The sequence below is a fragment of the Aulonocara stuartgranti genome (genome assembly GCF_965226115.1).
Source record: "Aulonocara stuartgranti genome assembly, chromosome: 16".
Taxonomy (NCBI): domain Eukaryota; kingdom Metazoa; phylum Chordata; class Actinopteri; order Cichliformes; family Cichlidae; genus Aulonocara; species Aulonocara stuartgranti.
This window is the reverse complement of record NC_138952.1, coordinates 7,389,929-7,410,585: the sequence shown is the minus strand read 5'-3', so window position 1 is coordinate 7,410,585 and position 20,657 is coordinate 7,389,929. Positions and strand designations below refer to the sequence as shown.

At 39.1% G+C, this 20,657-nt stretch overlaps 1 protein-coding gene across 5 annotated transcripts in view; it reads right to left on the bottom strand.

Moving 5' to 3' along the window:
- Nucleotides 1-17,353, bottom strand: part of LOC309691610 (collagen alpha-3(VI) chain-like) — a 100,596-nt gene extending 83,243 nt beyond the window's left edge. For 3 of the 5 annotated variants that reach the window (XR_014272071.1, XR_014272072.1, XM_082509395.1), the window contains exons 1-5: nt 8,513-9,104; nt 6,429-7,025; nt 4,020-4,613; nt 2,569-3,192; nt 1,882-2,469 (exon numbers count right to left, since the gene is read on the bottom strand). Coding sequence is in view for 1 of the 5 variants with exons in the window: in XM_082509395.1 (XP_082365521.1) it covers nt 1,882-2,469; nt 2,569-3,192; nt 4,020-4,613; nt 6,429-7,025; nt 8,513-9,089 (2,980 nt within the window). In the remaining 4 variants the exon portion in view is untranslated. Of the gene's footprint in view, nt 1-1,881; nt 2,470-2,568; nt 3,193-4,019; nt 4,614-6,428; nt 7,026-8,512; nt 9,105-9,520; nt 9,636-17,058 lie in introns of those variants that run through there. The other 2 variants (XR_014272069.1, XR_014272070.1) reach the window with 2 other exon arrangements.
- Between the last annotated feature and the right edge of the window lie 3,304 nt (nt 17,354-20,657).

The following is a 20,657-nucleotide window of genomic DNA, read 5'->3' as shown; positions in this document are numbered from 1 at the left end:
TTCTTCAGAAAATAATTCAGTTTCATCACATTTGAAATTAAGAAAGACCAAATGAGCAAGAACAGAAACAGCGAGTCAGTTTAAATTTAAATTATATATTACATTTGTTTCTTACCTACAACAGTAGCAGGCTTAGCTGATATTTCTGTCTGGACAAATGCTACTAAATCTGGCTGAATGGACAAAATTTCAGCAAAGAAAGGCAAGTTGAAAACATATCTGGAGGAGAAGGCAATTTTTTGAAGTTCCTCTTGTCCAGCATTTTTCATTCCAATTGCAAAAGACATAACACCGATTTGCTTTAGTCCAAATGCAGCTCTGGAAACATCATCTTTGGATTTTCCCCCAGTGAGCAAAAAAAGAATCTGAGGAACTCCCTCCAGGTGTCTACTCCCAGATGAAGTTGTGAAAACATGGTCTTGCACAAACTGTAAAGCAGCTCCAGTATTGCGAGATTTCCCTCCTTTATGTCGAAGACTTCTTACAGCATAGATAATAGCTTTTTTGGATCTGTGAGTTATTAGGTTGAAGTAAATTGAGGCATCATCACTATACAGTATAACGCCCACTCGAACCTTATCTTCGCCAACGTCCAACTCTTCAACCATTCTTCTGACGAACTCTCGAATAGCTGGGAGACCATTTCTGGAGTCATCTGACCCATCAAGGAGAAACACTATGTCCCTCCGTGTGTCAACTAGATGATACAAGGATGGATAGAAGATTTGCGAATTACGCATTTGAGATGTTCTAACAGTCATGCATATTTATTAGCATGAGCAAGTCAAGCTCAGTGAAAAAACTGAGCTGTAAAGATGTGAGCTATTGCTCTGAAAAGTGGGAAGAAAAACATCTTTTTACCAAAAAAGATGTATAAGACATTTGAATGACTGATCTTCCAAGTGACTTCAAAGTAGTAAGTGAAATGGACACTTGGAAAGAAAAGATAAAACCGAAAAACACACCAAAATTTATTTCTTTTTCAGCTAGAATAGGCTTTTTAGTGAGAACAATCATGAAATTTACACAATAGAAATGGCTTAAATAATGGGGTGAATAATTACCAAAATCACCAAATAAAATTTTATCAATCATTCGAGTTTAGGGTTAGTTTTATGAGAAAATGCAACTGTGCTAAGGAGTAAAACTTGTCCTGATGAAATAATATTAGCTTATACACTGACATGACAGCTTTGTCTTGAGTGTCTTTGTGTCTGTTCAGTGAAATAATAAGTTGTGACTGGACTGAGGGTAATTCAGAAACCTTATATGTGAAACTAGGTTTGAGCGCAATCATTTCCAACTCTGATATTTTGGCATCTCTCACTCCAAAATGTTATGTAAAATGTAATGTTCTTTAAGAGGAAAAGCTGGGCTTCTTGCATTATCAGTGGACAGTTTGCCACTTAATTAAAATCTGGATGATTCCTTTTTAGTCTTCTGCTACCCATGGAGGAAGTAAAGACACTATGCATCACAAACTGTAGAGCTGCACCAATATTATGGCATGTCCCTCATTTGTGCCTTAAAATGTCTATCGCATTTAAATTGTAATTCTTTGTCTTGTGAGAATTTAGATAAAAGCTGACCTGAGTGTTATCTGCAAACTGAACCACAGACAGTCTGTCTTGGTTCTCACTGATATAAAGGTTCTCTGTTATGTTTTTAATGAAGTGTTTAATGTCTGTCAATCCATTTCCAGTGTTATCAGTGCCATCAACTAGGAACACAATATTTATTTTTACAGCATCATCTTGTGTTAAGACAACAATAAGAATCTAATTAAGATTAAAATGGGGTTAACATAAGTTAGATGAGATATAAAGCACCAAAAATTGCAGATTTTGTGAGTTCCGGACACCCGAAAAAAAATAATCTTACCTTGCTGTAGGACGACCTCTAACTCTTCCCTTGGTAGGCTCACATAATTATTCAGTCTTTGCGGTATGGTGCTGAGCTCACTGAATTCCTTAACGTTGAAGGCAAAAGAAGGGTTGTGCGAGATGGCCTCAATCTGCTTTGGGTCTGCGTCCTTGACACCAACACCAAACGGTACAACTCCATCTGTCTTCAGTGCTCCAGCGGGTTCCCTTACATTATCCGTAGATCGGCCTCCAGTCAAAACAATCAGAAACTGAGGGACATTTTGTGCAGCACGACCACCATAACTGCCAGACAGGATGGTGTCTTTCATGAATCTCAGAGCGGATCCTGTGTTTAAACTACGTCCACCAGTCACTCTGAGTCCTTGGACAGCTCTTATCACTTCATCTTTGGTTTTATAAGTGTTAAGGTAAAAACTTAGAGTTGGCCTTTCACTGTGTTGAACCACTGAAACTCGTACCTTGTCATCTCCAATGTCAAGTGGTTCGATTACTTTAATGATAAAATCCTTTATGTAGGCAAAATCTGCTTGAACTCGATCTGTGCCATCAATGAGGAAAGCAACATCTCTTTCAGCTCCAACAACTGAAGGAAAAAAATACAATACACATTTATTTATGTTTTGCCAGATATACAGTTGATCATATTTTTATTAGACAAAGAAAACAGAAATTCCAAACTAACCAGTTTCCTCTTGGAATACTGCCACGTCGGTATCGCCAACCACTATTACCAACTCTGGCATGATTTGTTCAGCAAGGCCTGGTAAACCAGAGAAGCTTCTTGCATGGAAAGCCAAAGTTGGAACAAAGGCAACATTCTGGAGTAGGGCCTCATCTGCTTGTCCAGAACTGACGGTGAAAGTCAAAACACCAGCCAGAGCCAACCTGTCAGCCACAGATTTAAGCTGATCTTGGGGTGGACCACCTGTGATCAGAACCAACACCTGCTGGACTCCTTGCCTTCTGCGTGACCCCCTTGATGAGTGAAACATGTTGTCCAGGGCATAATTCATGGCAGCTCCTGTATTCACAGCTGAGCCTCCGGTCAGCCTGAGTTGAGAGATTTTTTCTACAACCTCTTCCCTGGTCCTGTAGTTGCTCAGGTAAAATTCTATTTTTGGACGCTCAGCAAACTGCAGGAGACCAATCTGGACCCTGTCAGGACCTACATCAAGTTGGTTGATCGTATTGATCATAAAGTCTCTCACATAGGGCAAATTACTGCTTCCAACATAGTTTGAGCCATCCACAAGAAAGACAATGTCTCTGACCATTTTTGTAGTCTCCACTATGGTTTCCTCCGTCACTGAAGAAAAGCACAAAAAATGTATTAATTACTCTCTGTGTAATGCCAAGAACATGTGCTTTCAGTAATAGTGACGCATTGACTGTTGCAACATTTCTCTCTGTGCAAATGAAGAATTTAACATGTAAAGTGCCCAATATTTATTACTTCAATTTGTATTTTTTTAACAATTATTTACAAATATAACAGTGAAGAATATTTCAAACCACAAAGACGTAGTACCAAAGTAGGGAAAAAAATGCCAACTAAACATTAAAAATGTCACTAACACAACTACTTACTCAGGATCAATTTATATTTTTCAGCTGGCATGAAACTGACTCTTGTGTTTATACTCCACACAAATCACAGAATTATCCTAGTTTTCAATTTTGAATGGAAACTTTTGCTTTAGTTGTTTTTCCACATATTTATTCAAAGTTTTCCTTATCTATCACATTTATCAAAAGTTCATTTTAGTCCTAGGTTTCCCTTTCTAATTATCCTGAATTTCACTGAAAGACAAATCATTACTGACCACTTGAAATGAAAGCAACCAGACTTGTTTTTGATTTCTTAAACTGGACTGGACTTTCCCCTGTGACATTAAGAACCAACTCTTTGATCGACACGGTGGCTCACATGATTGTAGAGTGGGTTAACGACTATCAGTAACAATTCCAAGGGGATAACCCCACCATGGGTTAAATACCTCGGGCTCGCCACAGGTTTTTGACCTGAAAAAGACCCTTGGGTGAGATCGAAATTTCTTCACAAACCAAAGGGTGTCCTGTTGCCTTCATTTCAAGCACTTAGGGGCTCAACAACCTATATAGATGTAGCATTACCTGTTGTGGTGGGTACTCCTCCAGCTAAAGTAGAAAGAGCACTTATCATTTTCTCTTTCTTGGTTCTAATCAGTGGTCGTATATCCTTGTCGTAGAACACAGCATCGTCACTAATGGCAATCTGCTTCAGCTGCTGCTCATCAGCTGCCTTTGCGCCTGCAGCCAAGGTCAATACACCTAGTTCCCTCAGGGCACTTGCAGGTTCTTCCACGCTGTCACTGGATCTTTTGCTGGTTAACAACATTACAAGCTGGGGTACACCCTGCTGAATACGGCTGCCCTTCTCTGGCTGCAACATTCTTTCCCGGACAAAGTTCAAGGCTGCTCCGATGTTGACTACCTGTGCTGGTCTTGGTTTGATAGTACTCAAAGCAGAAATGATTTTCTCCTTGGTCCCATGGGTGTTGAGATCCATCTCAACTCTCGGGGAAGCAGAAAACTGTGCAATACCCAATTGAACTTGATCTGGACCAATTGGCATGCTTTCCACAAACTCTCTGATGAAATTCCGCACATTGTTAATGTTTGCTGTTCCCATTGTACCGTCAATAAGGAAAATGATGTCTCGATTTCCAACTGTTTTTGACTGAATAACTGGAAAAAGAAACAACAAAGAACATTACAGTTAGGAGGGAATATTAGATGCTATAATAATCGGTCTATAAGACTAAGTTTTTGGCTGACAAAACTCTGAAAATATATTCTGTTAATAAATGTATATTTTGTATTTGCATTAAATTATTTGGCATGAGGGTAAAGTATTACTGACATGGAAAAAAGTAGGACAAATTCAGATGCCTTCTAATAGACATCAATTACAATTTACAAAATGTTAGAAATGTTGTAACAGCTATAGATCAAGTGATAAAGTGATTTATTTTATTTCCTGAAACCCATATATTTTTATATTTTTACAAAGTACAGCTAGTGTGCATGCTCCTTTGAAAATAAGTTAAATACGCTAAAACTATCAGATTTTAAAAATCAATTTAAACTGCATAAATAATACAAATGCACAAAGCTCTTTCTGTTAACTGATTTAACTAAGATGATCTTATGCCATTGTTAAAAATATATATTGTCTAATAAACCACATTTTGAGCAACATACATCCTAGTTACCTAAAAAAAAAAAAGCTGTAACTCTTTGTAAAATGTAATTTAAAAAGGAATTCGATTATCTGCTAAAAGCTTAAATTCTGCATTTAATTACAATGATTACAACCTATCAGATACTGAAACTGAGAAATTTGTTTATTGAAAACTACATTATCATTTTGATTTTCTTTTTTCCAGAATCACTCTGGGAAAAGAAGTTGCATCAAATGATTATAAAATAGCATCCCAGAGAGTTAGAGACATTCACTGCTCAGTGATAAACACTTCCACAATTTGAGAATACAATTTCTGAACACAAAATTGAAGAAATAATAAACAATAAAATTTGGATTTCAAAATCTACAGGTATTAAATATTACATATTAAAATATTCTGAGAATCCAAAGACATTTTGTGTAAAAAGGTTGAGGGCCAAAATCACAATGGAACAGTGGATTACCTTTGTAGTGAAAAATAACTGCTGATAAGACTTGTGAAAAGTTTTAAACACATTAGAATCTTACTATTTGCCCATACATTGTTGCCTCTTACATTGAATCTTTTTAATGAGAACATATTTTCCAGCAACATAGCTTTGTAGTAAAAGAGCTTAGATGCTAAACTGGCCTTCCTGCAGTCCAGACCTGTACTCAATTGAAAACATTATGAAATAAAACAATTACAGAAAAGGCCACTGCTGAGCAGATAAAATTATTTACCAATCTTGAATTCACAAAAACTGACCTACAAGACAAGCTAAACATATATACAATCAATTCCAAAAATGTTCTCAGTTTCAACATTTGATATGCTGTTTTTATAATGATTTCTTCTTATTGACATCATATTCCAACTTTTATGGAAACACAAGCACCAGACCTACATACAAATATCTTTTTCTTATTAGGCTGTCTGGTACTAATGACATCTTTATCTTCATCAAACATTTATGTAAGTTAACCCTCTCAGGCTCAAATTAAGTTTTTTGTTGCTAATGCACAACCAAGTCCTGCAGTGGTACTTCTGAGTAAAAGAAAACCTCATAAAATATGTATGTGGGGTAATCAGGTTGTTAGTTTTTAACTGTTGCAAATCGGCAACGTCTGCCTTGAGAGGGTTAATGGAATGGAGTCAAATTTCAAATATTTTTAAAATGGTAATAAGACTTCTAAGTGTTACCACTTCTGTTATAAACTTAAAATTAGGGATATAGAAACTAACCTACCATGTGCACTATAACATATCAATTGAATTATGAAGTCCCCTTCCACAACCGTAATGCCCCGCCAGGGTTTACTGAGAAGTTACATACCTTCTGTGAACTCATTCTGAACTATAATAATGCGCTGGATCACCCCGATAATGAGTGGAAGCAGTTGGTCACCAATGTTTGCAACTTCTCTGACATCAGAGGCTGACTGGACAAAACTTATATCTGTAGCAATTGTATCCAGATCTGCAGTGGCAGTGTCACCAATCGCCACGCCGAATGTGATAACACTGGCCCTCTTAAGAGCTCGGTCACCAGCACCAGTATCATCAGTGGATGGCCCAGCAGTGATAACCACCAACATCTGGGGCACACCCTCGTCAGCCCTGCCCCCAGATGTTTCACTTAAAAGGCTCTCGGCCACTTCCTCCAAGGCAGCCCCCAGGTTAGATTCATCGCCCCCTGTGTAGGTGAGGGCTTTCACAGCATCCAGGAGTGATGATTTGCTGTAAAAGCTATTTAGATAGAACTTTATCTCTGGGCTGCTGTTGTACAGGACCAAGGCCACCCGAACAGTGTCCCTGCCCACATCAAGGCGCTCAATGATTCTCAAAACCAATTCACGCACATAGGGGAAGTTTGCTGCTCCAATGTTCTGTGATCCATCAATTAACAGTACTAGGTCAGCTGTGTCTTGTGCTTTAAGGAGAGAGAGAGAAAACAAAACAAAATGGAACTTGTGAAAGCGTTAAATAAGTGAATCTGAGACAGAGACATAAATCAAAGAACTCGTGCTAGCTGTGTCATTCAGTGAATAAATCAACAACACTGCAAAACATCATACTGCATGTTGGCTGAACCAAGGAGATTTCCTAAAGTCCTGTAATTTGTCGATTACTTTGCTCCATAGATTTTTTTTTTTTTACTTGAATTCAATTCTAATTACAGTAACACTAGAATTTATGTACAGAAAAGTCACAGTGTTTAAACTTTTTCTTATCTACATGTCTTCTGAACAAAAATACATTTTTCTATATGTTTTGAGACAATGTTAGGTCTTAGAGTTGGATGTATCTCACAGTTTTCTATGGGAATAAATTGTGACAGAACATGATCTGCTATTTAAAATCTGGAGCATCTAGGAACATAAAGAACTAAAAGAAAATCTGCAGATGGGCATAATGCATTAAGAATTTCCATTCTAGAGGAAAACAAATGATTAAATATATAAATAGATATAATCTTTTATGATATTTAATATTTAAAAAATAATGTAATATGCCCATTTGTATGAGCTCCGCTGAGTTCAACCACTCCATGCAGACTCTTGTTACAGACCTCAGATGACGTGACCAGTCATGACCCTGTGAACCATCCTTGGTGCCTGCATATTTGCAGTCATTGAGACGTATGATTTTGTTTAAAAAGAGCAAAACCACATATAATGGCAATGCTTCATTTGAAATGAACATGTACCCTTTGGATATTTGAGTATCTTAAATTACCATTCTTCATTACCGTTCGCCTTTCTTATGTCATTAAATTATGACAGCAAATAGATTAGGCTATTTAAAGATAAAAACATTCTCAAAGTGCTTCTACAGGTCAAGGATGTCTCCAGACAGGTTCATCACTGTTTCAAAAACAGAATATTGCACATATTTTACACAGATAGACATTGTGATTGAAAAAAGACAAACACACATGTGCAGGACACATAAGCAGTGGTGCATGGTTAGCTATTGTTAAAAGCTCACAGTTTGATTTTCGGGGGCTTTAAAAGCTTTTAAAGTGTCCCAGAGACCTTGTTATCTTCCAAAGGTTTTAGAAGAGGACACTGGGGAAGATCTGATCTTCTGAAAATGGCGTGTTGAATTATAACAGAAGCCATTTCAGCCTCTATCAGAGACCTACCTTTTGCAAAAGTACCAGGTACAACACCTAATGCAGTAAAGTGAACACATGCAAATCGTACTGTGATCTTTGAAGCATTAGAGGTATATTACATGTTGAAAGACAAATCAAAAAAGTGGTGTTAATGTTGCAGGTGAACAGTGGAAGGTTACTGTGGTTAAAAAAATCGTTATGTTAATTATAAAAAGGTCCAGTCACAGCCGCATGTGCAGCAGCTTCTTTCTGCACATGTAGACATTAGTATGGTAGTGACGCTGGTCCCATTTCATTACCTGTCCCTCCTCCAGCCACAGGGGCCTCATTTGCCACAGGAAACCCCCCTGACTGGGTCACTGCATCACAAAGTCCCACAACTAAATCTTGAATTATACTCTGTAAGGCTGGGAAAGTGTCTACACTGAAAACGTGAGTGCTTTGAGGTTGGCTAGCCATCTCCCTGAGCTCCCAGTCCACTGCATCCTGAACTCCAACTGCAAACATCTCCACGCCTGCCATCCGCAGCACTTGAGCTGGCTCGGCAACATCATCCTGCGAGCGGCCGTCTGTTAGCACCACCACCACCTGGGCGACTCCGTCAGCAGCACGGCTGCCCGAAGCAGCAGTCAAATGTGTATGTATCAGAAAATCCAAACCCAAGCCAGTCCGCGTGCCCCCACCACGGTAAGACATAGCCTTGATGTGTGCCAGGACTCCCTGTGCAGTTTTGTAGCTGTTGAGCTGGAACTCAGTGTGAGGCCTGCTATTGTACTGTACAAGGGCAAATTTAAACCTTTCTCCTCCGACCTGGTGCAGAGATTGTATCAAGGTGTACAGAAAGTGTCTGACATGCTCAAAGTTCTCTTGACCCATACTCCATGATGAATCCACTAGAAAGTACATATCAGCTGCCAAACCTTGTGCACAATCTTCCAAAGGGAGTGTTGGGAGGACAAAAGTAAAGACCAGTGAAAAGATGCTAACAAAGTGCACAATATAAATGTACTTCAGTTTGATAGCATCAGTCTGTTTATGTATGTTTAATGTGTCAAATGTATCAGACTTACTCTACTATAGTATCTCTTGAGGTTTTATATTCTAAGTTTTATGTCCCATTTTGAGGTTAACTGTTTGCATTCAGTCTTGAAAGCATAATACATGTAAAAGTCAGAAATGCAAATACAGTTTTATAATCCCTTTGCTTGCATTTGATATTTAAACACTTGCTTATTGAGACCCGGTTCTATCATCTGTAAAATGAGTGCTGCTGCTGACTGCAATGAGATTAAATTAGTTAAACTTACCTTCATCTTCCTGGGCATCGAGTTTAGGAAGAAGTCCTGCAAGCAGGACGACCAGAAGAGCACGTAGCGGTAGCAAATGATGACTCCTCATCTTCAGAAGAAACTAAGAAGGCACCTGTGAAACCAGAATTAGCGAAATATGAGCTATAAAGCATGAATATAAAGTTTATTAACCATAACCATAAAAGAGGTTTTGACACATGGTCAGTGGGCACAGGTGACTCTAGGCAGTGACTGTTAGCTAGGCTTCAACTCAGCAAATTCATGTACCTGAACTGGACCTCTGGTGGTGCTTTTCTAGAATGTTGACAAATAATATGCTTTAGTGTTCAATTAATTGCACTAATAGCTGGTTCAAAATATCTGTGTTCCAATTTTGGTGTGTGGAATGCTGTGTGTGGGAGATGCACCCATTGTACTAGCTGAATGTAGCCTAAAATGTGGTCATGTTGCCTCTTTAATTTCCCCATTCCAAAGCTATCTTTCCAAGGGAATAACTCTGCGATGAGTTATTTTCATTGCACTGTGCGTACATTTTTGCGTGTACTGATGTACATTCATGACAACCTATTTCCACAGTAAGTGAAGGAGCTACAGCATGTGCCGGAGTGGAGAGGGATGATGATCAAAACCACCTGTGAAAATTACCATCCAGTGTGCCTTAGTAATAAACTCTGCCTGGCAGGGACTCAGTTTTCCAGCTCACAAAAATAATGTGCTCTTAAAAGCGGTATTAGACTGGAAAGTCTGGTTTCACAGAGGATGTGCTTTTTTTTCTACTTAGTTAGATTTTCCTTCATTATGATGAGCGGTAACATCACAGGAAATGAAAGAGAGGTCACACATGGTTCACTTAGGACCTTATGAGACCTAAGCGCAAAGAAAGGTCTCAACCCATCAAGAGCCTGAAAAGACAGATCTACAGGTACAGGCACACACACACACACACACACACACACACACACACACACACACACACACAGTGGAGGACTTGTCTTTGACATGATTCATTCCCATAACCATCATAACCCATAAATCCCAGCCCACAACTCATTCAAAGCCCTTCATGAACAGAGAAGTCTGTACAGCTTTTCAAGATCCAAGAGCATAAAAGCAAAGTGCAAAAATCGTATCTAAGAAGAAGCTGACAGAGCGGAAATAAACATATGCTTGTAACATCTGCATGACTCACCACTCAAGAAGCATTTCAACTCAAGGAAGTGAATGCAAAAACAAAAAGGTTAATACTTACGAATGAAATGGCACACATGGCCTTTGACCAATAAATTCTTCTTCATTAAGGTAATGATGGATATTAAACCAAACCCAGAACAGTCTTTTTAATAGCATCAGAGCCTGTTAGGAAAAGCGCTAAAAGCTCAGCACTCGGTGGTTAGGTGTGAGAAAAGTCACATTTTGGATCATAAAGGGTTTATGGTAGATGTCTTTAGTTTATAAAAAGGGGAGGTCTTTTTCATGTCAACAAAGTTTGTATTTTCCAGTGCACAAAACGCAAGCTAAATAAACAGACAATTGACCTCTGGTGGAGAATGCAGATATAGCACCTTTTATAATAAAGTAATATATATCAAATTTCTCCAGGGATTGTTTGACCTTGATCCTGTGGTCTTTGTCAAAAAATCTAATTTTGAATGAGCACCCTCAATAGGGCCATTTTCTACAGTATTTTACATTTTTCTTGTTCTTTTTTGTTTGTTTTAGTCAGCTGGAACTTGGCTAATGCCATATTTTATTGTTAGCTTATTTTTATTGTGCGAGCCAGCATATAGCTGCCTTGTTGAAGTTATGGAAACTCCTCTAGATTTCCATGCCATGCATGAGCCCTTAAATCTGATCTTAAAAATGTCATGTGGTCAATTGAATGCCAGGTAAAAGCATGTTAGTAAGTTTAAGTGGATTATGCAGCAACTATTTGGTCCAAAATTAGTAGATATTGAAAATGAAAACACAAAAGAAGAATTTTCTGGCAAGGTGTTTAAAAACAACATTAAATTACATCAAGGCACTAGTGTTAGACTTGGAAGAAAAAGCCAAAAAAGTACTATGTCTGCTACAGTAGATTTAATCTATAATGAAGTCTAAACACATTGTACTCTATGCAGAATTGCAGGCACTGAGTCATGGTGTTTACACTTTGCTGTGCACTCTGTTTGTGCAGGCCATGTTTTGCAGATGACCATACAACTCTGTATTTGTATTCCCATCTTAGACAAGTGAGCCAGTATGACCTTTCAAATGCAAACAAAACATAACTTTTCAAAAGTTGGCCTGCAGATGAATGCTGGTGAAGGAAATAAAACTACTGAAAACAGCTGCAGAGCTGTGTCACACAAATAATATCAATCACATTTATAGGGTCAGTGTATAGTGCCCATAAAGTCCACGTTTGGAGTTATTCCTTAAATTTTCAGCATTAGTGTTTGCTTTATGAAACAAACATATACAGTATATAGATCAACCACATAAGGGAAGTGTAAAATATCCCCGTAGTCCCCAGATGCTGTTACTCTCCATATTGGGCTTAAACCAGTAAGAGCATTCATTTCAAGGAAATCTAAGCTGCCTTGGACACTGCGGCAGATGTTTGTGTTCACCCATGTGATTTGGGGTCACACAAAAACCACTGCTCTGAAGAGTTCAGCCAGGCTCGTCCAGTGTGTGAACACTATGGCTTCCCCTCATCACCGCAGAGGAAAACATAGCAGGGCAGGAGAATCTTGTTTTCACTGATAGAAGCAACCAAAACAATGGCAGCACGGGGGACAGAGCATTCATGAAGAAAATTAGCAACTTAAAGCTGCAATTTTTTCCCACTTCATCTCTAAAAACAAGCTGAACAGTTTGTTTCTGGCATGCTACCATCAGGTCCAGGTTTTGATAGCAAACAACAGAGCGCTAATGGAACGTCCAAGCCACAAAGAACAAACAGGGAAAGGTGCAAAAAGGCTCATCAGTGAGCCACTGAAATCAGCACACATTATTCTTTGTCATTTAATCTACTGTGAAGTACACACTGGAAGAGTATCTCTCTGTGGGTTTAATGTGAATAGAATCTTTAAAAATACCATTAAAGTTGTGTTTGAATAGAAATGAGCCAGTAACTGCAATAGCTGTTTTGATCTTTGTGTAGCTTGTAGCCCATTACATATCTTTTTTTCACAGCTTCCACTGGGTGGCGCCGATGTTTAGCCTTTTTACATTTTTAACTTTAGCAAGTTTATGATATTTTAGGTCATTCAACTACCTATATCATCTAGTGTACCTCGGTATGTGTACTTCAGTGAATATGCAACATCAACACTTTGTCTGTGATCAAGTCACGACCATGAAGTGTCAGACTGAAAACACATGCTTTAAGTTACACAAGCAGAAACACTCCACTTCACAGTGTATACAGTCGATTTACATTTACAGAAGATATGTGCTGCAATGTGCCTGCGAACCCTCTGTAAATACAATCGCAGCTGGTCCTCACACACACACACACACACACACACACACACACACACACATATATTGGGGGGACATCGGGTGGCACCCACTCCTTCATAATAGTGCCCCACCCACCAATGTCATTAGATGAGAGTGTGGATAAAACCAACAATGAAATATAACTATGTATGGTAACTTAAGTAAATTATGGAAAGTTTTAAAGTACAAGTATTTTATCAAGTAATGCTTTGTACTTACATTCCAACATATTTTCAATGTAAATGTGTACTTTGTACTATAGTGAGGTTCATCACTTGATGTCATGTACACATTACTCAATAGCTGTCTGCCATAGTTGATGTGATGCAACCATTTGCTGCTAGGGGAACATGTACTCCCCTGGTTGGCAGTGGTTCCTGGAAGAGCCTGGCTTACACTGGGATTTCACTCAAATCAGTTGGAAAGAAGGTGCTGTACCAAAAACCTCCTGTGTGATTATTGGTTGCTAGCAGATTGCCAAAGTTGCCTGTAGTTCCAACTATGAGCCCAGCAGTAGTAAAACTTGAAAAAGTGTGACACATACTGGAAATGGAAAAGGTTTGCCTTAAAAGTAAAAGCTGTGGCTTTTGAAACATGTTGACAGCGCTGAGGCACAACTCTTTACATTGAAGATGAACATTCTCCATTTTCACTTTGTGTTCCACTTTTCAGTTTTACAGCAGCTCGGAAAATACCCGGGCAGTTTTTGTAGACAGGTTTGTCACTGCTATTCAAACTACCACCTGTGAAATAAGCTAGTGACCAAGCAGGTTTTTGCCAATCTGTTAGGGAATACACCTTTTTCCCTAGTGACAAGTGTAGACTTACATTACTGAGACTTTCATTATCCCTGCAAATGCCATCACACTCCAAGCACCACTCACAACCATTTGGGACAAACTGTTTCCACCAGTATTTAGGCCTCTGTTACAGAGGCGTTATTCACTTCATCTGGACAACCTGGCAATCATGTTGACATGAATGATTAAGTGGCAGACAAGTTAATGTAAATGGTCAGTGGTCATGTGTCTGCCAAATTTATTATTTTAGATTTAGAATTATAAATCTAATGTATTATGGTGTCATATGTTAGAACTACAAAGTAACTAAATAACTAACTTAATAACTATGTCATTAAAATCATAAAAACTGTGACTCTGTAATGTAATTTGTATGTTTCTACATAATGAGCACTTTTATTTTACTCACTTTAAGTATAGTTAATGCTGTTTAATTTTTTGTACACCACACACACATTCTCAATGTGGATCATATTAACCTATAGGTTTTCACCATATGATGGCTTGTTTTTGCTCCAGCCAAGCACTAAACACTCAACGATTACAGATTTTAAAAACCCGTGTGTTAAACAGTGAACCTGGCCTGAAGTATACAAATTTAAGGCCCTGTGTTCAAATTAAACTATTAAAATTAATGTTGATGAAAGAGCTGCATTTATATAACACAGTTGGCATTTAGCCCTTACAGGTATATTTGGGACATTAAGTCTTTTACTTTGAAATACAATACTATCCTAACTTTAAAATAAAAGTGAGCCAGTGTCAATGGCAGTAGCATGTCTTCTTACATCACCTCAACTACTGGGAGCCACACATGATCTTTCATCTCACTGTATAAACAAGATGTTGTTATATTTGCTCCATCATACTAGCTAATGGTTTCCATTAATTTACTTTAATATAATTGAGTCATTAACTATAAATCTACACGTGCACTGCTGGAGAAGAGGGGGAACATTCTAACTGTTAGTTTAAATAAGCAAATAGAGGATAAAATCCACCTAACAGGAAACTTTAATGAGAAATCCACACTTTAATGAGTCATAATAAAGGCTGAACCAGCATCTACACTTTTATATCTTTCTTTTATTGTTACATTTAATGCCACTGCCAATCCCCACAAATCCGTTTTTAAGGCCTGCTCTCTATGCACAAGATGTATCTTTTATATCAGATAAGTGAAATCACAAGGCATGAGATTCTTACAAGTGTTCTGATCGTGAGGTGGTGCTACACCGCCACTCGCTGGTGAACAAATATCACTTGTGACTTTGTGCTCCAGCATGTAAAAGTCAATCCTGCATCTGTGAGGACCTGCACATCCAACCGCACGCCACCCCTCAGCTGTAAGGATGCAATGTGACATGTGTGGAGCAGATGAGAGGAAGATCAATGATGAAGTTAAAAAGGCGGGAGGGGGAGGCTGGCTGAACAGGCAGTTCTACACAGCTGGTGTGTGTTAGACCGTCTGACACCTGGCAGATGTGTGCTCGATCTGAGCCTGTTCACATATTAAACCTGACACTCCTGTAGCATTGGTAAAGACGAGAGAGATGCACACGCTGGATCAACTTGTAGCCAAGGAAAAGGTCTGTTTTAAAGCCTGATTTCCTTCTGATATACCTTTAAGCTGACCTGTGCAAGTGATTGCACTATAATTAATCTGTCTGCACGCTTGCAGCCACTCAAACGTGCTTTCACCAACCAGAATATGCTTCAGATTTCTTACAATTATTCATGGTTGCCTTCTTAAAAAGAGAAGATTGGGGTACTAAATCCCTGAGACTAGAGCATTCTGAAAACTCTTCCAACTTTCCAAACATCTGCACTGCATCACGGAAAAAAAGAGACAAAAGCTGGAGAGAGCAGAGCAGCTATAAAACACATTAATCGTGATTTATTCTGTATATCTAAAAATCCCTTTTGTTAAGAATCGTCCCGATGCACCACTGCCAATAAAGGTTTTGATACCAGCTTACAAAGGGAGCTGCAGCACTGTCGTAATGCTGGTAGTAAATCACGTCGAAAAAAAATTCAAACACATAAAACCAAATCTGGAGCGCACACCAAGTTTCCTCTAGCATATTTGAATCGCGACCAAGCTCTTCCTCTCTGTATCACAGCAACGGGTTTACACGCAAAACACACAAGTACGTGGAACAGTAGCTCATGAGAATTACTCATGATCATTTTTCCAGTGCATTCTCATTACGTTTGGATTCAGAAGAATATGACAAGTTAATTCATCAAATCCCACATGGATACACTGAAACACTGCTGAACTCCTCCATCTCCGCTTGGACAGTCGTACAGGAGAAATGGAAGATTAATGACTCACACCTGGTCAACTAAACCCTGCAGCTCCCCCTTCTACCACCACCAGCACCACCTCTCATCCACCCACCAATAGACTAGCCCTCTTTTGGCTCTCCTGGTGCATCTGGCCAGAAGCATGGAACACTTAGTTCACACTTTTCCACTTGTGCACTGGTTTCAGGGAGGGTGTGGTATTGGGCTGCAGCGGAAACATCTAGCCATTCGACTATTCTTCATTAGAGCTCTCATGTGGGTGGGGAGACTTTAAAATTTGGTTACTATAAGAATCCCCATTCGATCTAATGGAACAAATTATCCTGTTCTATCCTCAAAGACAAAAACAGTAGTCCTCACATCTTGATATTAGTTATTTAGTGAAATCGCAAAGCATGGTGCTTGTGGTTTTACTTGCTTAAAGGATAATTGTATATCATATGGTGCAAAGTAATGCCTTATTTTTCAAGACCTTATGTAGCATCTCTGGGATTTTACACCACATATTTATTTGACATTTATAAAGCAAAGACAAAAAAGTCACACAGAAGACAAAGTTTTAACAGAAGGGGCAAACATGCTTCTCTCTCCACTCACATGTATCATTCACTACATTGCTGAGGTCTCCTCCTTCACCCTAACTGCGGCTCACCTCTTGCCCTCACAGCACTCTCACCACTAAAGTATAGGTTTCAGTGTTAGTGCTAAAAGCATGCTGTTTGATATTTATGAGGTAGATGCCAGAAAGTCTTGCACAAACCTCCTATTATCTCACCCATCATGACTTTACATGTTCTGACTTGAAACTATGCTATGGTCAATGCACTATATATAATCATGTAAAGTGCAACTGAGGTCAAACTTAAAGTAAAAGTAAAATTGAGCGAGCATGCAAACTTTTTCTGCAACAACACCACCGGCACATTCAAAACTTACCCTGAGCTGAAGTAGCTGTACTCCACTGGATTCGTTTTTGAGGAAAAATGATATCAGTTATGTAAAACGACTGAGAACTAGACTACTGGGCATTATCCTCCTGGTAAATTCCCTTCGCTGGCTTTTCCAGCACCCCCCGAAGGAAGGTAGCTGAGCAAAGCAGTAATAAGGCCACTGATAAGAGATGCAGAGAGAGAGACAGAGAGAGGTCGTGAATGAAGAGGGGAAATGGTTGAGAAAGAAAGAAACAGGCACCCTCCCGGTCTCAAACCAGAGGAGCTGTGGTGCTGAGTTCAAGGCTGAGATGGGACAAACTTCTAAACTCCTGGAGTTCTGCCATCTCTCTTCCTCCGCCCACTTTCTCTAAAAAAAGAAGAAAAAAAGGAGGGAGAGGAGAGAAGAGAAGAGGGGGAGAAAAGAAGTAAATGAAAACCAGACACATGGCCCTGTTTGGTCTGGATGGAAGCAGCGGGGAGGATGATGTCACACATCTGGAGTGGGCTTTTCTCTTTACCTTTTCCTACATATTGTCATTTCTTCCTCTATCTCTGCAAAGCCCCTTTTTTCAAGCCTTTGCCATGTCAGCTAACTTGGTGTTCATTTGATTTTGAGATTTCGAATTGTCAATGCATCCTCCTTTTGATGTTGGACTCAAGTGACTCAAGTAAAAGCACAATGCAGTTTAACTAGCTTCCACCAATCAATCTAGTATTGTCAATGACTTATTAGAAGCTATGTCATTTTCTACTGTCTAGACAGCTGATGAAATGCACTGTGTGCGCTGGCCATTAAGTTTCACTAGCTCACCAGTAAACATAAAGCACAGTCAGGACAGTGCACTGGCGCACACTAAAAATTTGAGTCCTGCTAATACATTTTATTGCTCTGCAGCAACAAACTAAAATCAGCCATGAAGCCACGCATAATGACACTGCTTATGAGTTCATTTGTGTAACCACTGTGTCACAGGATGTATTTCACGCTGGAAAACTGAGAGAAGGAGCTAAAAAATGAACATCAACATAAACAATGTTGGTACTTGTTTCTGCTGGATGTGCATGTAGCCTGTTTGCATTTTTCTCTCCTTCATCTTTTTTTTTTTTTAGCATGCAAGTTACAGCAGATGCATGAAGCTGGTTTCTCCAGAATCAGTGGAAAAGTATAGAAACATACCTTATAACAAAAACTTGTGCAGGCACAAGTAGTTAGAAAGCTAAATTAGCACATACAGAGCCATGCCATATGTATTTTTTTGAAATTCTTTTAAAACATCATTGTGCCGTGCCTGTCCAGCTACAAAGTACACTGGTATTTTATCAGCAAGCAGCCTGTTTGCTTCTTCTTGTATCATGTTAGTACCTAACATATACAGGACGAAGAGACATATAAAGGACTTTTCCACTAAACTGCCACAAGTTAGTAAGCCTTGAGAGGAAGTACGGAACATTTTTACTCAAGGCGTAAACAGGAGGTCTAGTTAGAGATTTCTCAGTTGATCATGATCATGTTAGCATTTTAGCTAACTTAATATTTTTCTAGCCGTCAACTGTGTTCCTGCTAATTCACAATAGAAAACCTTTGCAACAAATTCCTTAAAATAAATGCTGTGTATCTCAAGCGGACACAGTTAGCAACTAGCTGGCAAACACACTGGGGCATTTAGCCATTTAGCAGCTGAAGAGATATATTTTTCTTGAGGAGAAGAAGAAGAGAATAAAGCTCAAAACATATGAATAACATGAATGTCTCTCATTTGTGTCTTTTCTGTGCTAAAATGCATGTTTAACAGCACATTTACCAAATAAACCTATTACTTGTTACTGCTGTAGATAGCATGATCCTGGAGTCGCTAGAGTTGGATGAAATATTTGAATTCCAAACCCTGATCTTTTCATGGATCATTTATATCATAAAATGATGCAAAAAATCTTAGAACGTGCAGATGTTACATACAAAATGTGCCCAACCATTTGGATGCAAATGGTGGACCACTCTTAAGCTGTGCTATGCTGCAACAGTTAGCATTTTCAAGTTGTTGGTAGAAATTTGAGTTAATAGACAGTGAATATTAGGACTCTGTGCAATGTTGCTGTTAAGCTAAATTTATGACAAAGAAGGCAATGAACTTGTGAAGAGCTGAAACCCCATATCAAGCAAGAACTGTAGAATATTCTGCTTTCCTCCAGTCATTGGCCTTCTCACTTACCAAAGTCCATCCATCCATTCGCTTCCGCTTATCCTTTTCAGGGTCGCGGGGGGCGCTGGAGCCTATCCCAGCTGTCATAGGGCGAGAGGCAGGGTACACCCTGGACAGGTCGCCAGTCTGTCGCAGGGCCAACACACAGGGACAGACAACCATTCGCACTCTCATTCACTTGCACATTCACACCTAGTGGCAATTTGGATTAATCAATTAACCTATCCCCACAAGCTGCATGTCTTTGGACGGTGGGAGGAAGCCGGAGTACCCGGAGAGAACCCACACAAACACGGGGAGAACATGCAAACTCCACACAGAAAGACCCCGGCCTGATGGTGGAATTGAACTCAGGACCTTCTTGCTGTGCGGCAACAGTGCTAACCACCATGCCACCGTGCTGCCAAAGTGCGTATTAATGACAGAAACAATGACAAAACCAAAGTGTGTATTTAAAAGAGAGGTTATTGAAACACAATGAGAACCATGTTCCTGTTGCAGTTTTCTTAAAATGCATTGTTCACATTATATTTTAACATGTCTTTGAACTGTTTTCACCTAAATATAGTCATTAATTACTCAAAAATCACTGCAATCTGTTTTTATAATGGGATAGTAGTCTGGAATCCATTATAAGGCAGTGGACTAAAGTGGATGTTAAAAAGAAAGGACTCATCATCACTCTTCTAGCTGAACTCTTAAAATGTTCAGACCAGATGGAGGGAGGATTGCTGTCGCATATTTCTGCCAGGGAGTTAAAACGGACTTTGCTCCTGGAGGTCAGTATGCTGCATCTGACTTAATTCCCTGATATCTGTGGGGGAAAAAACACTAGTAAGTGGAGGTACAACAACAGTTGATTATAAGACAAGATAACCTTTTATTCCACCGAGCTCTGTGTGCAGTCACACTTCCACAAACTGCATCCAAAAAAGGGATTTGAAAATGCACCATATGGAAGCATTTATAACAGTGGAGCAGTGCATCCATGTTCTGTTGTCTGAAGGTCATTACTCACACCACCAAAAATTTCCTGCAAACTCTGCACTGTTATGGTGCTGCTAGGCAACCCCACTGCTATAATATTGTGTGAGTAACAAGTTGTTATATGTTCAGAGAGGAAGTGAAGATGGATAAGCAGCAACTGTCCCAAATACCAAATGATGAATGAAACTGCTGACAAAATTCTGGGTTCTTATTAAATTCATTCATGTATGTTATAAGTTAAGATCAAAGTGAGATGTGGGTCGGTTGAATCCAAATATTCCTTCATCACAGAAAACATGTCTTACATATATTCCCTTGTGAGTGAGCAGTAACTGAACACAGACCTCTCACAATCAAAGCATTCAATAGTGTCAGTGTGAAAAGGACAGCTAATTATATTGTTGGCTGATGCTAA